Source organism: Amblyomma mixtum, chromosome 2 (genome assembly GCF_055824585.1).
Source record: "Amblyomma mixtum isolate Tamu chromosome 2, ASM5582458v1, whole genome shotgun sequence".
NCBI classification, from domain to species: Eukaryota; Metazoa; Arthropoda; class Arachnida; order Ixodida; family Ixodidae; genus Amblyomma; species Amblyomma mixtum.
The window spans coordinates 146112972-146127592 of NC_143013.1; the positions used below are offsets into that span (position 1 = coordinate 146112972).

The 14621-nt window shown below is 47.3% G+C and overlaps 1 protein-coding gene and 1 long non-coding RNA gene across 6 annotated transcripts in view; one reads left to right on the forward strand and one right to left on the reverse strand.

The window, feature by feature from the left end:
- LOC149361174 (uncharacterized) overlaps nucleotides 1–10270 on the reverse strand; it is a 28869-nt gene extending 18599 nt beyond the window's left edge. The window contains exon 1 of the long non-coding RNA XR_016288918.1: nucleotides 10100–10270. This is a non-coding gene — a long non-coding RNA (uncharacterized LOC149361174). The remainder of the gene's footprint in view (nucleotides 1–10099) is intronic.
- The window catches only part of LOC149361173 (monocarboxylate transporter 9-like), an 89743-nt gene that overhangs the window by 68697 nt on the left and 6425 nt on the right, over nucleotides 1–14621 (forward strand). For 4 of the 5 annotated variants that reach the window (XM_089572617.1, XM_089572615.1, XM_089572616.1 and 1 more), the window contains 4 exons: nucleotides 674–848; nucleotides 6886–7032; nucleotides 7702–7845; nucleotides 13111–13980. In XM_089572617.1, coding sequence (XP_089428743.1) covers nucleotides 716–848; nucleotides 6886–7032; nucleotides 7702–7845; nucleotides 13111–13980 — 1294 coding nt within the window. In that variant the 5' untranslated portion in view covers nucleotides 674–715. Of the gene's footprint in view, nucleotides 1–215; nucleotides 480–673; nucleotides 849–6885; nucleotides 7033–7701; nucleotides 7846–13110; nucleotides 13981–14621 lie in introns of those variants that run through there. The other variant, XM_089572614.1, reaches the window with a different exon arrangement.

Consider the following 14621-nt stretch of genomic DNA (forward strand, 5'->3'; position numbering starts at 1 on the left):
ATCTTCCGAAGCCAAGTTGTACTTCAAGTTACCACCAAGCATCGCCGTTTCCTCGTCTCAAAGACGGGCACGCTGTTGACTACGGATTCAAGATAAAGCCCTGAATGCGCTCGGAGGGCGGACAGGGATCGCTCCTAGGAGCTTTACTTGCCCCTGCCGTGCCGCGCCCTGTCGAAGGGGATAAAATTTGCGCAACGGCGTGCCGCTGAAACAAATTGCTTCATATATCCGCGTACGTCTGATGCTGAGCCGCAGCCGCCCTCGAGCTGACAGGGAGCCCTTCAGAGACACCAGCGGGGGTGCTGGCGAGAGAGAGGGTGGAGAAGAGTGGGCGTCTTCCATGTGCACGCGGAACCTATTACTTTTTGTGACAGTGCGATTGCTCAACCATTTGAAATACGGCTGGCAGCCCACCAAAGAGCGGGCGAGGCACCGCAGAAAGCAGCAATCCGACAGAGCAGAACGGATGCATGGGACAGGTGCACTGACGACTTCTCACCACGCGTCACGCTTGTGCTTTCCTTCTTGTTTCTCGCAGCCGATAAGAAGTGCGAAGTGCGCCGATATAGACCTTCGGCTGAATACGTTTATTGCAGCACGCAATTTCTGCGCACGACGCCCCTCTACGTGATATGCATGCAGCAATCTTTTGTTCTCTGCCCTTGTGCCGCAGTGTATGGCCCGTGAACAGCAGTAGGCCCTGTCCCTGGTCGCCATGACGGTCGCGGACCAGGCGTCGACCTGCGTGCAGAAGAATGGCACGGTCGCATGCAAGACCGAGAAGACGAAGAAGGGCGCCAGGATTCCGCGCTATGGGCCAGACAGCGTGCACAGCTGGATGACGGCAGGTGGGGAAGCGTTTTCTTTTTGGTCACCTACATTTCTCGCTTCTTACTTCTGAAGACGTATCGCTGGAAACTAGCGATAAAAAGAGACCTTGTAGTGTCACCTATGCGTGTTCTTTTTATTTCCCCCCTTGCACACAGCTCCAGCTCACCTAGTTTTGTCTTGACAGGAAAGCAGTGTTAGGAGCAGTTTGACTGCTAGCTCCTCGAAAGAGACCAGTGTCTTACGCGTTACAGAGTTCCGGTTAGCCTGCAGCTGGTTCCAAGGCTCTGAAGTTTGCAGCAGGAAAAGCTTCTTACACGCAACAGAAAAAAGGAAAGAAAGAAAAAAAAAAACGAAAGAAAGCGCTGCTATAAGGAATGGTACTGGTTTGCATTGATTGACCTTGTAAAATCTGAATATCAAAATTTATTGTTAGAAGGACGGAGCAAGAGCTGAATAGCAATATTTTAGCTTTTCTTCTTGGTGAATTTTTCTGATTTCCCGGTTATCGTTTTTTCTTGTGTATGCGTAGTGCGCCACTTTCAAATATTTTTGTCCTTACACCCTGTGAACCAGCCAGTAAGCCTCATGCATAGAGATAACGAAGCAACTTTCTCAGTGCGTGTTATATACACTAAACCAACGCAACAAAGGTCGGCTGGAAAACTGTTTTACCTGAAATTGTTTTAAAAATTACTGGCACCCCCCCCCCCCAGAAAAATAAATGTTCTAGAACTCTGATTTACCCAAAAAGAATTCGTTAAACCAACTTCGAGCACACAAATTAGGCCCGAAACAAACAAAAAATACAATTGCAGGTAACCAGCCAAAGAACCGGAGAGAGAGAAAGAAAAAGTTTTTTTTAACGCGATAGCTTTAAAAAAAACTGTTTTTCCATTTTCGAGTACAATGAACCATCTAGCCCAAATAGAACTTCTAAACTATACGTCAAACACTCAGGGCCCTTTTATATGTGACAACTTGTCATCTTCTTCTCGTCTTGATACCTTTGTTTCCCTCATCGTGGCGTCAACATGCCGTGCAAGATACATTTCGTTTTGCCTTCGCAAGGGTCTCGTTCCGGAGGACGAGAGTGCTATCTTCGGCTTCTTGCGACCACCAATAGGACTACTGAGGCGTATTTGCAAACTACTGAAAGCTGAGCTGTGAGCGCTTGTCCTACGTCGTTCTTGAACAGTGCGTGTGTGTGTTTTTCGGCGCTACTGTTTTTCCATTTTCGAGTACAATGAACCATCTAGCCCAAATAGAAGTTCTTCTAAACTATGCGATGGCTTTGCTGAGCTGGTGTCGCAGAGAATCCGGCGTTGTCGGCGGCATCGGTGTCGTTGACCGTGAGCGAAAAATCAAATGCAAATACTGCTCAAGTCGAATGACAAGCGTGCCGTGAACTTTTTGAAGCGCTTTGCATGGCGTCGTACAAGGATTAAGCAAACAAGGGAAGGGGAATGAGGGGCTCGTTATAAACATGAAAGAAGCCAACAGCCACAGACACCAAGGGGCACAGGGGATATTTAATTGATTTTATTTTGTGGTGTTGATCAATTTAGAATATTAGTAGATATGTTATCGCTTAAAGCTAATTGATTAGAAAAGCAGAAGAAAAAACAACCACTGCCGCCGGTGGGATCCGAACCCACGACCTCCGAATTACGCGTCCGGTGCTCTACCTCTGAGCTACGGCGACGGCTGTCAAATCTTCTGCTTTCGGGGGTATTTATGTTTACAAGTAACCTAACCTTGAGAGTGTTCATCAGCGCCACCCACGTTCATAAGCGGCGGACGTAGAACGTCCTGAGTTACCGCAAGTGTGACGTAGAACGTCATCGAACGGAGAGGGTGGAAGCTGCGTGAGAACCCTCTTATGCTTCCTATGGCTTCAAGGCTGCCAGAACCGAGGCCCTCGCTAAGCAATTAAGCAAACAAGGGAAGGGGAATGAGGGGCTCGTTATAAACATGAAAGAAGCCAACAGCCACAGACACCAAGGGGCACAGGGGATATTTAATTGATTTTATTTTGTGGTGTTGATCAATTTAGAATATTAGTAGATATGTTATCGCTTAAAGCTAATTGATTAGAAAAGCAGAAGAAAAAACAACCACTGCCGCCGGTGGGATCCGAACCCACGACCTCCGAATTACGCGTCCGGTGCTCTACCTCTGAGCTACGGCGACGGCTGTCAAATCTTCTGCTTTCGGGGGTATTTATGTTTACAAGTAACCTAACCTTGAGAGTGTTCATCAGCGCCACCCACGTTCATAAGCGGCGGACGTAGAACGTCCTGAGTTACCGCAAGTGTGACGTAGAACGTCATCGAACGGAGAGGGTGGAAGCTGCGTGAGAACCCTCTTATGCTTCCTATGGCTTCAAGGCTGCCAGAACCGAGGCCCTCGCTAAGCAATTAAGCAAACAAGGGAAGGGGAATGAGGGGCTCGTTATAAACATGAAAGAAGCCAACAGCCACAGACACCAAGGGGCACAGGGGATATTTAATTGATTTTATTTTGTGGTGTTGATCAATTTAGAATATTAGTAGATATGTTATCGCTTAAAGCTAATTGATTAGAAAAGCAGAAGAAAAAACAACCACTGCCGCCGGTGGGATCCGAACCCACGACCTCCGAATTACGCGTCCGGTGCTCTACCTCTGAGCTACGGCGACGGCTGTCAAATCTTCTGCTTTCGGGGGTATTTATGTTTACAAGTAACCTAACCTTGAGAGTGTTCATCAGCGCCACCCACGTTCATAAGCGGCGGACGTAGAACGTCCTGAGTTACCGCAAGTGTGACGTAGAACGTCATCGAACGGAGAGGGTGGAAGCTGCGTGAGAACCCTCTTATGCTTCCTATGGCTTCAAGGCTGCCAGAACCGAGGCCCTCGCTAAGCAATTAAGCAAACAAGGGAAGGGGAATGAGGGGCTCGTTATAAACATGAAAGAAGCCAACAGCCACAGACACCAAGGGGCACAGGGGATATTTAATTGATTTTATTTTGTGGTGTTGATCAATTTAGAATATTAGTAGATATGTTATCGCTTAAAGCTAATTGATTAGAAAAGCAGAAGAAAAAACAACCACTGCCGCCGGTGGGATCCGAACCCACGACCTCCGAATTACGCGTCCGGTGCTCTACCTCTGAGCTACGGCGACGGCTGTCAAATCTTCTGCTTTCGGGGGTATTTATGTTTACAAGTAACCTAACCTTGAGAGTGTTCATCAGCGCCACCCACGTTCATAAGCGGCGGACGTAGAACGTCCTGAGTTACCGCAAGTGTGACGTAGAACGTCATCGAACGGAGAGGGTGGAAGCTGCGTGAGAACCCTCTTATGCTTCCTATGGCTTCAAGGCTGCCAGAACCGAGGCCCTCGCTAAGCAATTAAGCAAACAAGGGAAGGGGAATGAGGGGCTCGTTATAAACATGAAAGAAGCCAACAGCCACAGACACCAAGGGGCACAGGGGATATTTAATTGATTTTATTTTGTGGTGTTGATCAATTTAGAATATTAGTAGATATGTTATCGCTTAAAGCTAATTGATTAGAAAAGCAGAAGAAAAAACAACCACTGCCGCCGGTGGGATCCGAACCCACGACCTCCGAATTACGCGTCCGGTGCTCTACCTCTGAGCTACGGCGACGGCTGTCAAATCTTCTGCTTTCGGGGGTATTTATGTTTACAAGTAACCTAACCTTGAGAGTGTTCATCAGCGCCACCCACGTTCATAAGCGGCGGACGTAGAACGTCCTGAGTTACCGCAAGTGTGACGTAGAACGTCATCGAACGGAGAGGGTGGAAGCTGCGTGAGAACCCTCTTATGCTTCCTATGGCTTCAAGGCTGCCAGAACCGAGGCCCTCGCTAAGCAATTAAGCAAACAAGGGAAGGGGAATGAGGGGCTCGTTATAAACATGAAAGAAGCCAACAGCCACAGACACCAAGGGGCACAGGGGATATTTAATTGATTTTATTTTGTGGTGTTGATCAATTTAGAATATTAGTAGATATGTTATCGCTTAAAGCTAATTGATTAGAAAAGCAGAAGAAAAAACAACCACTGCCGCCGGTGGGATCCGAACCCACGGTAACTCAGGACGTTCTACGTCCGCCGCTTATGAACGTGGGTGGCGCTGATGAACACTCTCAAGGTTAGGTTACTTGTAAACATAAATACCCCCGAAAGCAGAAGATTTGACAGCCGTCGCCGTAGCTCAGAGGTAGAGCACCGGACGCGTAATTCGGAGGTCGTGGGTTCGGATCCCACCGGCGGCAGTGGTTGTTTTTTCTTCTGCTTTTCTAATCAATTAGCTTTAAGCGATAACATATCTACTAATATTCTAAATTGATCAACACCACAAAATAAAATCAATTAAATATCCCCTGTGCCCCTTGGTGTCTGTGGCTGTTGGCTTCTTTCATGTTTATAACGAGCCCCTCATTCCCCTTCCCTTGTTTGCTTAATTGCTTAGCGAGGGCCTCGGTTCTGGCAGCCTTGAAGCCATAGGAAGCATAAGAGGGTTCTCACGCAGCTTCCACCCTCTCCGTTCGATGACGTTCTACGTCACACTTGCGGTAACTCAGGACGTTCTACGTCCGCCGCTTATGAACGTGGGTGGCGCTGATGAACACTCTCAAGGTTAGGTTACTTGTAAACATAAATACCCCCGAAAGCAGAAGATTTGACAGCCGTCGCCGTAGCTCAGAGGTAGAGCACCGGACGCGTAATTCGGAGGTCGTGGGTTCGGATCCCACCGGCGGCAGTGGTTGTTTTTTCTTCTGCTTTTCTAATCAATTAGCTTTAAGCGATAACATATCTACTAATATTCTAAATTGATCAACACCACAAAATAAAATCAATTAAATATCCCCTGTGCCCCTTGGTGTCTGTGGCTGTTGGCTTCTTTCATGTTTATAACGAGCCCCTCATTCCCCTTCCCTTGTTTGCTTAATTGCTTAGCGAGGGCCTCGGTTCTGGCAGCCTTGAAGCCATAGGAAGCATAAGAGGGTTCTCACGCAGCTTCCACCCTCTCCGTTCGATGACGTTCTACGTCACACTTGCGGTAACTCAGGACGTTCTACGTCCGCCGCTTATGAACGTGGGTGGCGCTGATGAACACTCTCAAGGTTAGGTTACTTGTAAACATAAATACCCCCGAAAGCAGAAGATTTGACAGCCGTCGCCGTAGCTCAGAGGTAGAGCACCGGACGCGTAATTCGGAGGTCGTGGGTTCGGATCCCACCGGCGGCAGTGGTTGTTTTTTCTTCTGCTTTTCTAATCAATTAGCTTTAAGCGATAACATATCTACTAATATTCTAAATTGATCAACACCACAAAATAAAATCAATTAAATATCCCCTGTGCCCCTTGGTGTCTGTGGCTGTTGGCTTCTTTCATGTCGTACAAGGATGGAAGATAAATGCAGCAAGCCGCCAGTTTGGCTTAACAGGAAAGAAATCGGATATTTAAGCGTGGCATAAAGAGCACGTTCTAGCGTTTGCGTTAGGAGGAAAATGCGTCGAGATTTTCTGTTACCTTGCTTGGTCTATAAAATTGTTTCTTTTTTCTGTGTTTCTTTTCTAGCCGTATGCGTGAAGGCACGCAGCCACACGTTAAACCGGTAGTTGCAAGTCTGGGCGTGCGTGGGTGTCATCCCACACTCTGTCGAGTTAGACATCTGAACCCTAGCACCGTGCAATCGCTACTGCAAGCCCTGTTCTGGCTGTGCTTTCGCGTATACGTGTTCTGCATGACCAGATTTTCCATTGGAAGTAGAGTAGCACTTAAGAAACTGCAAAATGAGCCGTGACTACAGCTGTACAAATTTGATTCACGTGAAAATTTGTAGCTACTTAAAGCTTAGCTATTTAAAAGCGTGTACAGATTTTGAGGGAAGATCAGCTTCCTCCTGATAAGCATCACGCAAGGATATGAATAATGCCTAGCTTCGAAGCATCGCCTGTAGAACAGCCGCATATTTTTTCGGCTGTTTTGTCGCTCAGCATCATGGCTCTTTCTCATCTAGACGCCTTATGTTCCCTCAGGTGCGTGCGCTCTGGCGACCTTCTTCGGGGTTGGAGGCAGACGGTCTTCGGGGTTTCTCTACGTTGCCATCCTTGACACTTTCAACGCCTCCAGGAGCCAAGCAGCATGGCCCATTATATTGCTCGGCGGCGTTCTCCTGCTCACCGGTAAGGAGGAACCGCAGTGAGGAACTGTCGGTGGGGCATATCACGCACCAACCTTGAACTGTTTTGGATGCACATCTCTAAAGGTTCGAAAGTGACGAAGAAACGTGGCACGCACTATAATTTGTAAAGTACCCACGAGTAAACGAAGAAATTAATTGCTTACTTTTGACTAACAACTTCGCGTTTCAAGCTGCGTAATTTGACACGCCTTCGCAGCGACGCGGAAATAATGTATCTGGAGGCGATCATGTTAATTACAGAGATAAATAAAAAAACGCTTCAGCACAAGTTTACGACATTAAAAGATAAGACGTAAGTGTTCCAAAGACAACGCCACATACATTGACTTCGCTGGAGCAGTTTAAAACATGAATGCGTTTCCGTGAACAAACTAAAATGGCTGAATAAATGAACTCTTAATTACATCGGTGTATTTGGGTATGAATTAAATGCATTTGAACCATTTTGAGAATAAATATAAGCCCGTTCTTTTAGAGGTCCAGGCCAGGCCAGCCATCCTTCTGTATGTTTTCATTAGTATTCTTCATTGACATACAGTGATGTTTAAATCGCGGAGGTGACGGGTGGTTGAACATTTTTTACATTTTTGAGTGAACAGGCTGGTTGAAATTTTCCTCTTGTTCCCTTGCATGCTTATTTGTTTTACAGGACTCATCGCGGGACCTCTAGCCCACCGGTACACCCCACGACCTGTCGCCATAGTTGGAGGCTGCATTGGAGCTTTCGGCCTCATTATATCGTACTTCGCCACAAACATTGAGTACCTCGTCTTCAGTCTGGGGATTGTTCATTGTGAGTTGATCTATCAGACCATATTTTAAGCAGAAGTGCGCATTCGTGGTTGTAGCTGCTCGTGTTTTACAGAATTAGACTGGCCAATTCGCAATTGGTTAAATAGGAAGTTTGGGTTGGTTTGGTTTGGGGGGGTTTAACGTCCCAAAGCGACTAAGGCTATGAGAGACGCCGTAGTGGAGGGCTCCGGAAATTTCGACCACCTGGGGTTCTTTTACGTGCACTGACATCGCACAGTGCACGGGTCTCTAGAATTGCTCCTCCAAAGAAATTGAACCGCCGCTGCCGGGATCGAACCCGCGTCTTTCGGGTCAGCAGCCGAGCACGTAACCACTGAGCCACCGCGGCGGCGGTTAAATAGAAAGTGATTTACGGCGGGGACAAGCTGATGCAACTTATTTTGTGTCAAGCTCGCTCTTCTTCCAGAAACAATATATTTTGCCTATAATAACAATATTTTCATTTGTAAAAAGCACAGTTGGCCCAGGCTCTTGTGTTGGCAGTTTCTCAGTCGCAATTTTGACCGCTGTTCATACTCGTTACTTTGGATTTCAATGAGGCACACAAGCGAAGATGCGCGTTGACGGCAATGATCAGTACTACCGCTAGTTTCCCCTTTTTTAGCGCAAACATGCGGTTGAAGGTTACGAGTAAAAAGAAGCTCAAACAGAGAGTGCAGGCAGCCGCACCTAGCAGGTAGATATTATGCATCCGCTTTGCCCTTCAGCAGTTAGTTCATAAAATTTTCACCGTCGCTGGCTGACTTGTACTTTAGTTGCTACGTTAGCGCTATTGAACTGTGTAACTGTGACGTTATTGGCACAGACGTGTTATTGGGTGATGAATGAAGCGGCTGAAAGCGCTGCTGCAGGCGGGACAACTGAGTCGTTGCTAACGTCAACGCTTGATCGCCGACAGTCGACCATTTTCTGCTGCATGAGGATGTATGCACCATTTGTACAGCCAATTTGGTTAAAGTGCCCTATTTTCGTCCATCTTAATACAGTCTGAGCTGAATGCAAGTGGTGCTTTGACATAAACCTTTCGCGAGAATTACCTATTCTCGAAGCGTGTGGCGTCGTATTCGGAGAAAGGCGACGCGACTGACTAGTTCTGGCTAGTTGCACAACCAAGGCAGCATAGAGCGCAGCACCCTTACTTAGTGTATTTCTCGAAACGGCATCGTCCTTCTGGGGGAGCATGTGTATAAAGTGCCATAACCAGTCGTACTAAGCCTCGAACGCCTTGGACGAGCCTACAACAGCTCCAGAAGCGTAAAATTACATGTTTATTTATTTACTTTGTACACACCCTACTTCCAAAAAGACACTATCAAGGGAAATGGAAATAAGCAAAAGACATAAAACAACTAACAGAGCTGTGCTGACAGGTAGAGGAATTACAAAATGGCTCCTAGCTAAACAATGTTGCCTGTGGCGTTCTAGAACGATTGTTGATCTGCGACAGGGGCCGCTGACGCAGGAAGGGTACGCGTAGTTTAACTGGAAACCAATGCTTACCACTGCATGTGTCGTTAAAGTGGAATGGTCACAAGAAAAAATTCCGTTGGCTAAACTCTCTGCTTGCACTCAGTCGGGAACATGCAGACACAGACACTTGGATACTTTTCGTTACAGGCACTCGATTCGGGGCGCAGCGAAAAAGCGGCATTTTAATCCAATTCCCCAAGGTTCCGAACTCGAATACCAAAATTTTTCTATGCTTGGAAACATACACACATGCATCTGTGACACTTTAACTTAACCCTCAAGCCGATGTTAATTCAGTAGTATCAACAGACGAGCACAAAATATCTGTGAGAGGATTTGAAGCCCTGGAGTTAACATTCAGGTTTTAATATAAAACTGGTACGCGGCTTTTATTATATATACAATTTGATTATAGTAAGCACATCTGGACACAAAAATTCTAAAAGCGATAGATAAAAAACGCAATGGGAAAAAACTACCGTAATTCTATAATTACTAATCAAAACAGCCAAAACCGCCTATACACCACCGATTAAACCAAGGAGGCGATTTAAATGATAAAGAGGTCGAATTCTGAAGCCATCGTCACTCCGCTGCACTGGCGCGTACATGCGCCCCATAGGCGTGACGTACGTTTATAGCAATCAACGTGCAGCGCGCCAGCCCCTTGGAAGTTAAAGTGGAGCATATATTTCATATTAGACAAATGACGAACGCGGAAAAAGTTAGTCCACAGTACAAGCGCATACGGTAGGATGCCTTACTGTGGCCGAAGACCAGAAGGCTGTCATGTGAGACCACCGCAAGCTTCTTCCTCTTCGGAAGTCTTGGTCTGACGGTTTTTCTGATGAATTTTGTTAGATCTGGAGAATTCCGCTAAGTGGCGTTTCTTTGACGTGCCAGTGCCAGCCAGTATGCATGACGCCGAGCAACGCGCTCACAAGGTCACGGTTGTTTTCGTCGTGTACGTTTGCGAGACGTGTTTTCCATCTGCGGCGCACGGATGTCAAAGTAGCTGGTTTGTGTTGCACAAAAACACCTTCCGTATTACGCTCGGTAGAGATGAGGAGCATGTGCTCTTCCACACCATGTACGCTACAGCTGAGGCTTTGGAGGCTTCGTTCCTCTTGTGATTTCTGTCACCCCATAACCTTGGCTTTTCTTTTTCATTGCTTTAAACGTAAAAGGTGAGACAGCGCTTTTTTGCGCTGTTTCTCACCTTTCGAATTATGCACCAACTAGCCCACCAACAAGCTTTATTACAATTAATTCTCTGAGCTTGTCAGCAGTAAATTCAAACCGGGTTAAGGTTCAACCGATAGGACAAACTTGCTTAGAATTACGTCCACGATGAGCATCACTCCTCCTAGCTTCTTCGAATGCTTACCGACGGCTATATCGCCGCCACCATATTTTATTCCACAGACATGAGTTAAAATGACTGTCTACAGCCTCTGTTAAAAGAAAAGCACGGAAATTTTCCTGCGACTATCTGTACAAAAGTAATTAAGGAAGGAAGATGCGGAAAACAAGCAGCGGTGACGCTAATTTTCGCAATAGCGAAATCTTCCATTTATATATCTTCGCACTGCATCTCACAACGGCATATTTGGCTAAGTCCGCGTCTAGTGCCGCATACCCGATTACGCAAAATTTAATGATCGTGATATTAGCCTTACAGAACCTCGCTTCGTAGCCTGATGAAGTACCCCTCACAGTTAGCGGCTACAGCTGCGCAGTTTTTCTTGTTCTCTTTTTGAATGCAAGTGAAGTTGAAGGCTGGCTTGCTACAAATTTACAAAACAAAATCGCCAAAACAAACCAATGCAAGAGATTGACAAGGAAAAACGCTTACTGATAGCTTTTTTTTTAATTATGTACTTACAGTGGCGGTGTTAGAGAGAGTAAACACTATACAGAGTAAAGGGCAATAAAACGATAAAAAGACTTGTATGATCAGGTGAACCAATTAAATACCCTACATTGTAGAAAGCGTAAAAAATGTGAACTGTGGCACGTGGACCAAAGAAAAATTAAGAGTATGTTCGAAAACCGACAGGTGGCAGTGAAAGTGCGTGGGTACGTAGTGAAACCATCTTCACAAAAAAAAATCAGGAGAACTAAGCTTACCAGCTGAGTGCATTATTCAGAGAGCTGGTTGGAATTAGCGATGTTTCCGGCAGGCAAGGTCGGTCTTGCGCATGCATATAGCGAGGACGGTAGCGCTGGCGCGGGCAAATTTATAAGCTTTTTATGCACGCGACGAGTCAGCCTGACACAAATATAGCTACTTGGTTTTGCTTTTCTACTCCGCGCACGTTAAGCATGTTAAGATACTTGGCTTTCGCCTGCTTGTTTGCAGCACGCTTGCGTACTTTGTTTAGCCTCTCAAATTCGAACTCGTTTGGCTACTGGGCTTCGCCGCTTTATGGGCCTGCACCACCGCTAGCGTTGCGGTCTTGCAAGTATTCAACTCGGATATCAACACGCTTTCGACTTTCTCGTCGGAATGGAAATACTACTTCTGCCGGCATGGCGAACATGCGAGCATCCCACGGCGCACACTTTTCGCGAACATCCGTCGTGGACTCCTCATCGCACCGCGTCAACGCGGCGTTGAATCCGCAGCTGTGTATTTTTCAGGAAAAAAATGCCGCGCTAGCTGTCTCATCTCTCGGTGGACAACTTAACCACAGCCGCAGATGGTGTCGTGAAGAGGACAGGAAGGCAAGGAAAGATGCAGAATAATGCTGAAGGGGAAAGAGGGTAGGGTCGAAGACGAGGGCGAGAGCACAAACAGATAAGGAGGTGCTGGAGCTTGCCGAAGTTCGGATGGAGCCCTCCACTACGGCACCTCTTTCTCCCTTCCGTTTTTCACTCACTCCTCCATCCTTTTCCTCACAGCGCTGTTCTGCGTCGTTAAAAACCTTCAAGGCTGACGCCGACTGACTTTCTTAGCGCTGCAATCGAATAAGTTGTTATCCGTGTATCCGCTTTCACAATGTCTCTATCAGAAGGGACATTAAACTCGTGCGTAGTTGGCAAAGCTAACTTCGCAGATAACATGAACGGACTCTCAGAATAAACGGAAAACAACATTTTATGCAACTGGTTTAAGGAGCGTCTCGTGCATGGAGCGGGTACTAGAGGAAAGCCCCGAGGCTTCTGAAGCCTGCCGCTCTACGTAAGGGGCATACAAATGATAGTGTTTGCTAGTTTGGCAACATGGTAGTACTGGTAGTACCAAGACGGCTTAAAGTACTGTACTGCATGGCTCGACGGTTGTCGTAATCTAATGTGAGCCAGATCACCAACGGTTGAGAGTACAGCGCTGCCATGTACTTGTTCATCTTTCCGGAGGAGAAATGCATTAGAATGTGTTACGAAAGCACCCTGATAAACTAAATTGCTGCAGGTGATGATGATTCAGATGGCATGATTATTAATGATATCTCCTTTGACCCGATGCTGCTAACCGCTCACACTTTCCTGTTGCCTTGACTTCTGGAGTGGAGCGTTGAAAAGTGTAGAAGGGACCGCTAGATTGCTTTGGCATTTCTCTGCTTAAAACCATTTCAAACTGCAAAGCAATTTGGATAAAGCCAAGCGGTATATGGAACGGGAAAGCATCGAACAGGTTGTCGGAATCAAGCCACCGGTTTTGATTCGTTATGAACGTATGAATAATTCCAAAGAATCGATGTCGACCAAATATTTCCTTTATTCTGTATGCACACTGCGGCGCAAGTTAATGGCCTAACTACTTCATTTGCAGCCATCGGGAGCGGCATGCTGTTCGTCGTCATTCCCACCGTCATCAACGAGCACTTCGTGCGGTACAAGGGTCTCGCGATGGGCATCAACTTCGCGGGCGCCACCATGGGCACCTTTGTCTTTCCAAAGTTTCTCGAGCTGGCGACCAACCAGTACGGCTTCAAGAGCGCCCTCTTGCTATTCGGCGCGCTCTGCCTTAACGCAGTGGCCTTCAGCCTGTTCTTGCGACAGCCACATTGGCTCAAGGAGAAGCTGAAAAGGGAGCAACAGGCTCGCGCTGACAAGTGCCACGTAGTAAACGAGACTACGGACCCCGGCCATGACTATGGCACTGTGGTCCACAACGGTTCCGTTGAAAGCCAAGCTGTCGGAAAGGGACAGCAGTTTGTGCAAGGTTCATTTCGCCACGGACTGACAGTATTCTCGTGTCCCATGTTCTACGTGGTGATGTACTCCTACATCGCGTTCAGCTTCGCCTTCGAGTGCTATATCTCGTTACTGGTGGACTTCGCTACTGACCGCGGCATCAGTGTCTCGCACGCAGTCACCATGCTCTCGACGAGCTCCGTCGCCGACCTGATCGGCAGGCTGACTCTTCCCGCCTTGGCGGACAAGGGTTACTTCACGCGCCAGGCTCTGATGACGGTGAGCTTCGCCTGGATGGGCTCTCTCTACCTCACGCTGCCGCTGGCCCACAGCTACGCCCTCGTGTTCGCCATGGCCACGGCCATCGCCTTCTGCATCGGCACGACTGTGGTGCTTTTCTCGGTGCTGGTCGCCGAGTACGTCGGCATCGAGCGAGTCTCAATGGCGTACGGAATGGTGTCTGCTGCCGCCGGGATGACGTCGCTGGCCAAGCCACTTGTCATAGGTTCGTACCGGCGATGCATTTACGGGGCCGCCTTTGGGTGTGGATACACGAACCGGTCACTGCTGTGCTGTTGATACATGCATGCACTGGAGAGTCACTTGCTGCCGTCAACCTAACGCGTGCTTCGCGATAATATGTAAAAATCCGTGGAGCTTGTGGTTCTGCCCGCCAAGAGATTAACCAGCATTGAAGGGGAGCTTAAATTCGCGAGCAACGTCAATTGTGCGTAAACAGTGAAATTCAGAAAAGCAGTAGTAATCGAGAAATATACATAAAGTAGGTGATGGGTTATCAATGAACACCCGCTTTAGAAACCCGTAATGAATAACAGATTGCTTCGGAAGGTATAAAAACAACCAAAAAGGCTGTGGCGCCAGCCTCCTGGCTTATAGTAAACACTGCGGCAAGCGAGCGTGGCACGCATAAACTCAATTCGCAGAAACTCTATTCGTTGCACCAATTTTGTAAGCATTAAATACTGAAGTTCTCTTAACGCCCTGTCCATGAAAGAGCGAGCACCGTAATATGGACATTTATTTGAATTTTTTTATCAAACAGCTTGCTCAGGTGGGCCTTAAGCATCTACTTTCGCTGCCACGAGAGACGGCTTGGGATTGCAGGGAATTGCACAAGCGGTGTCG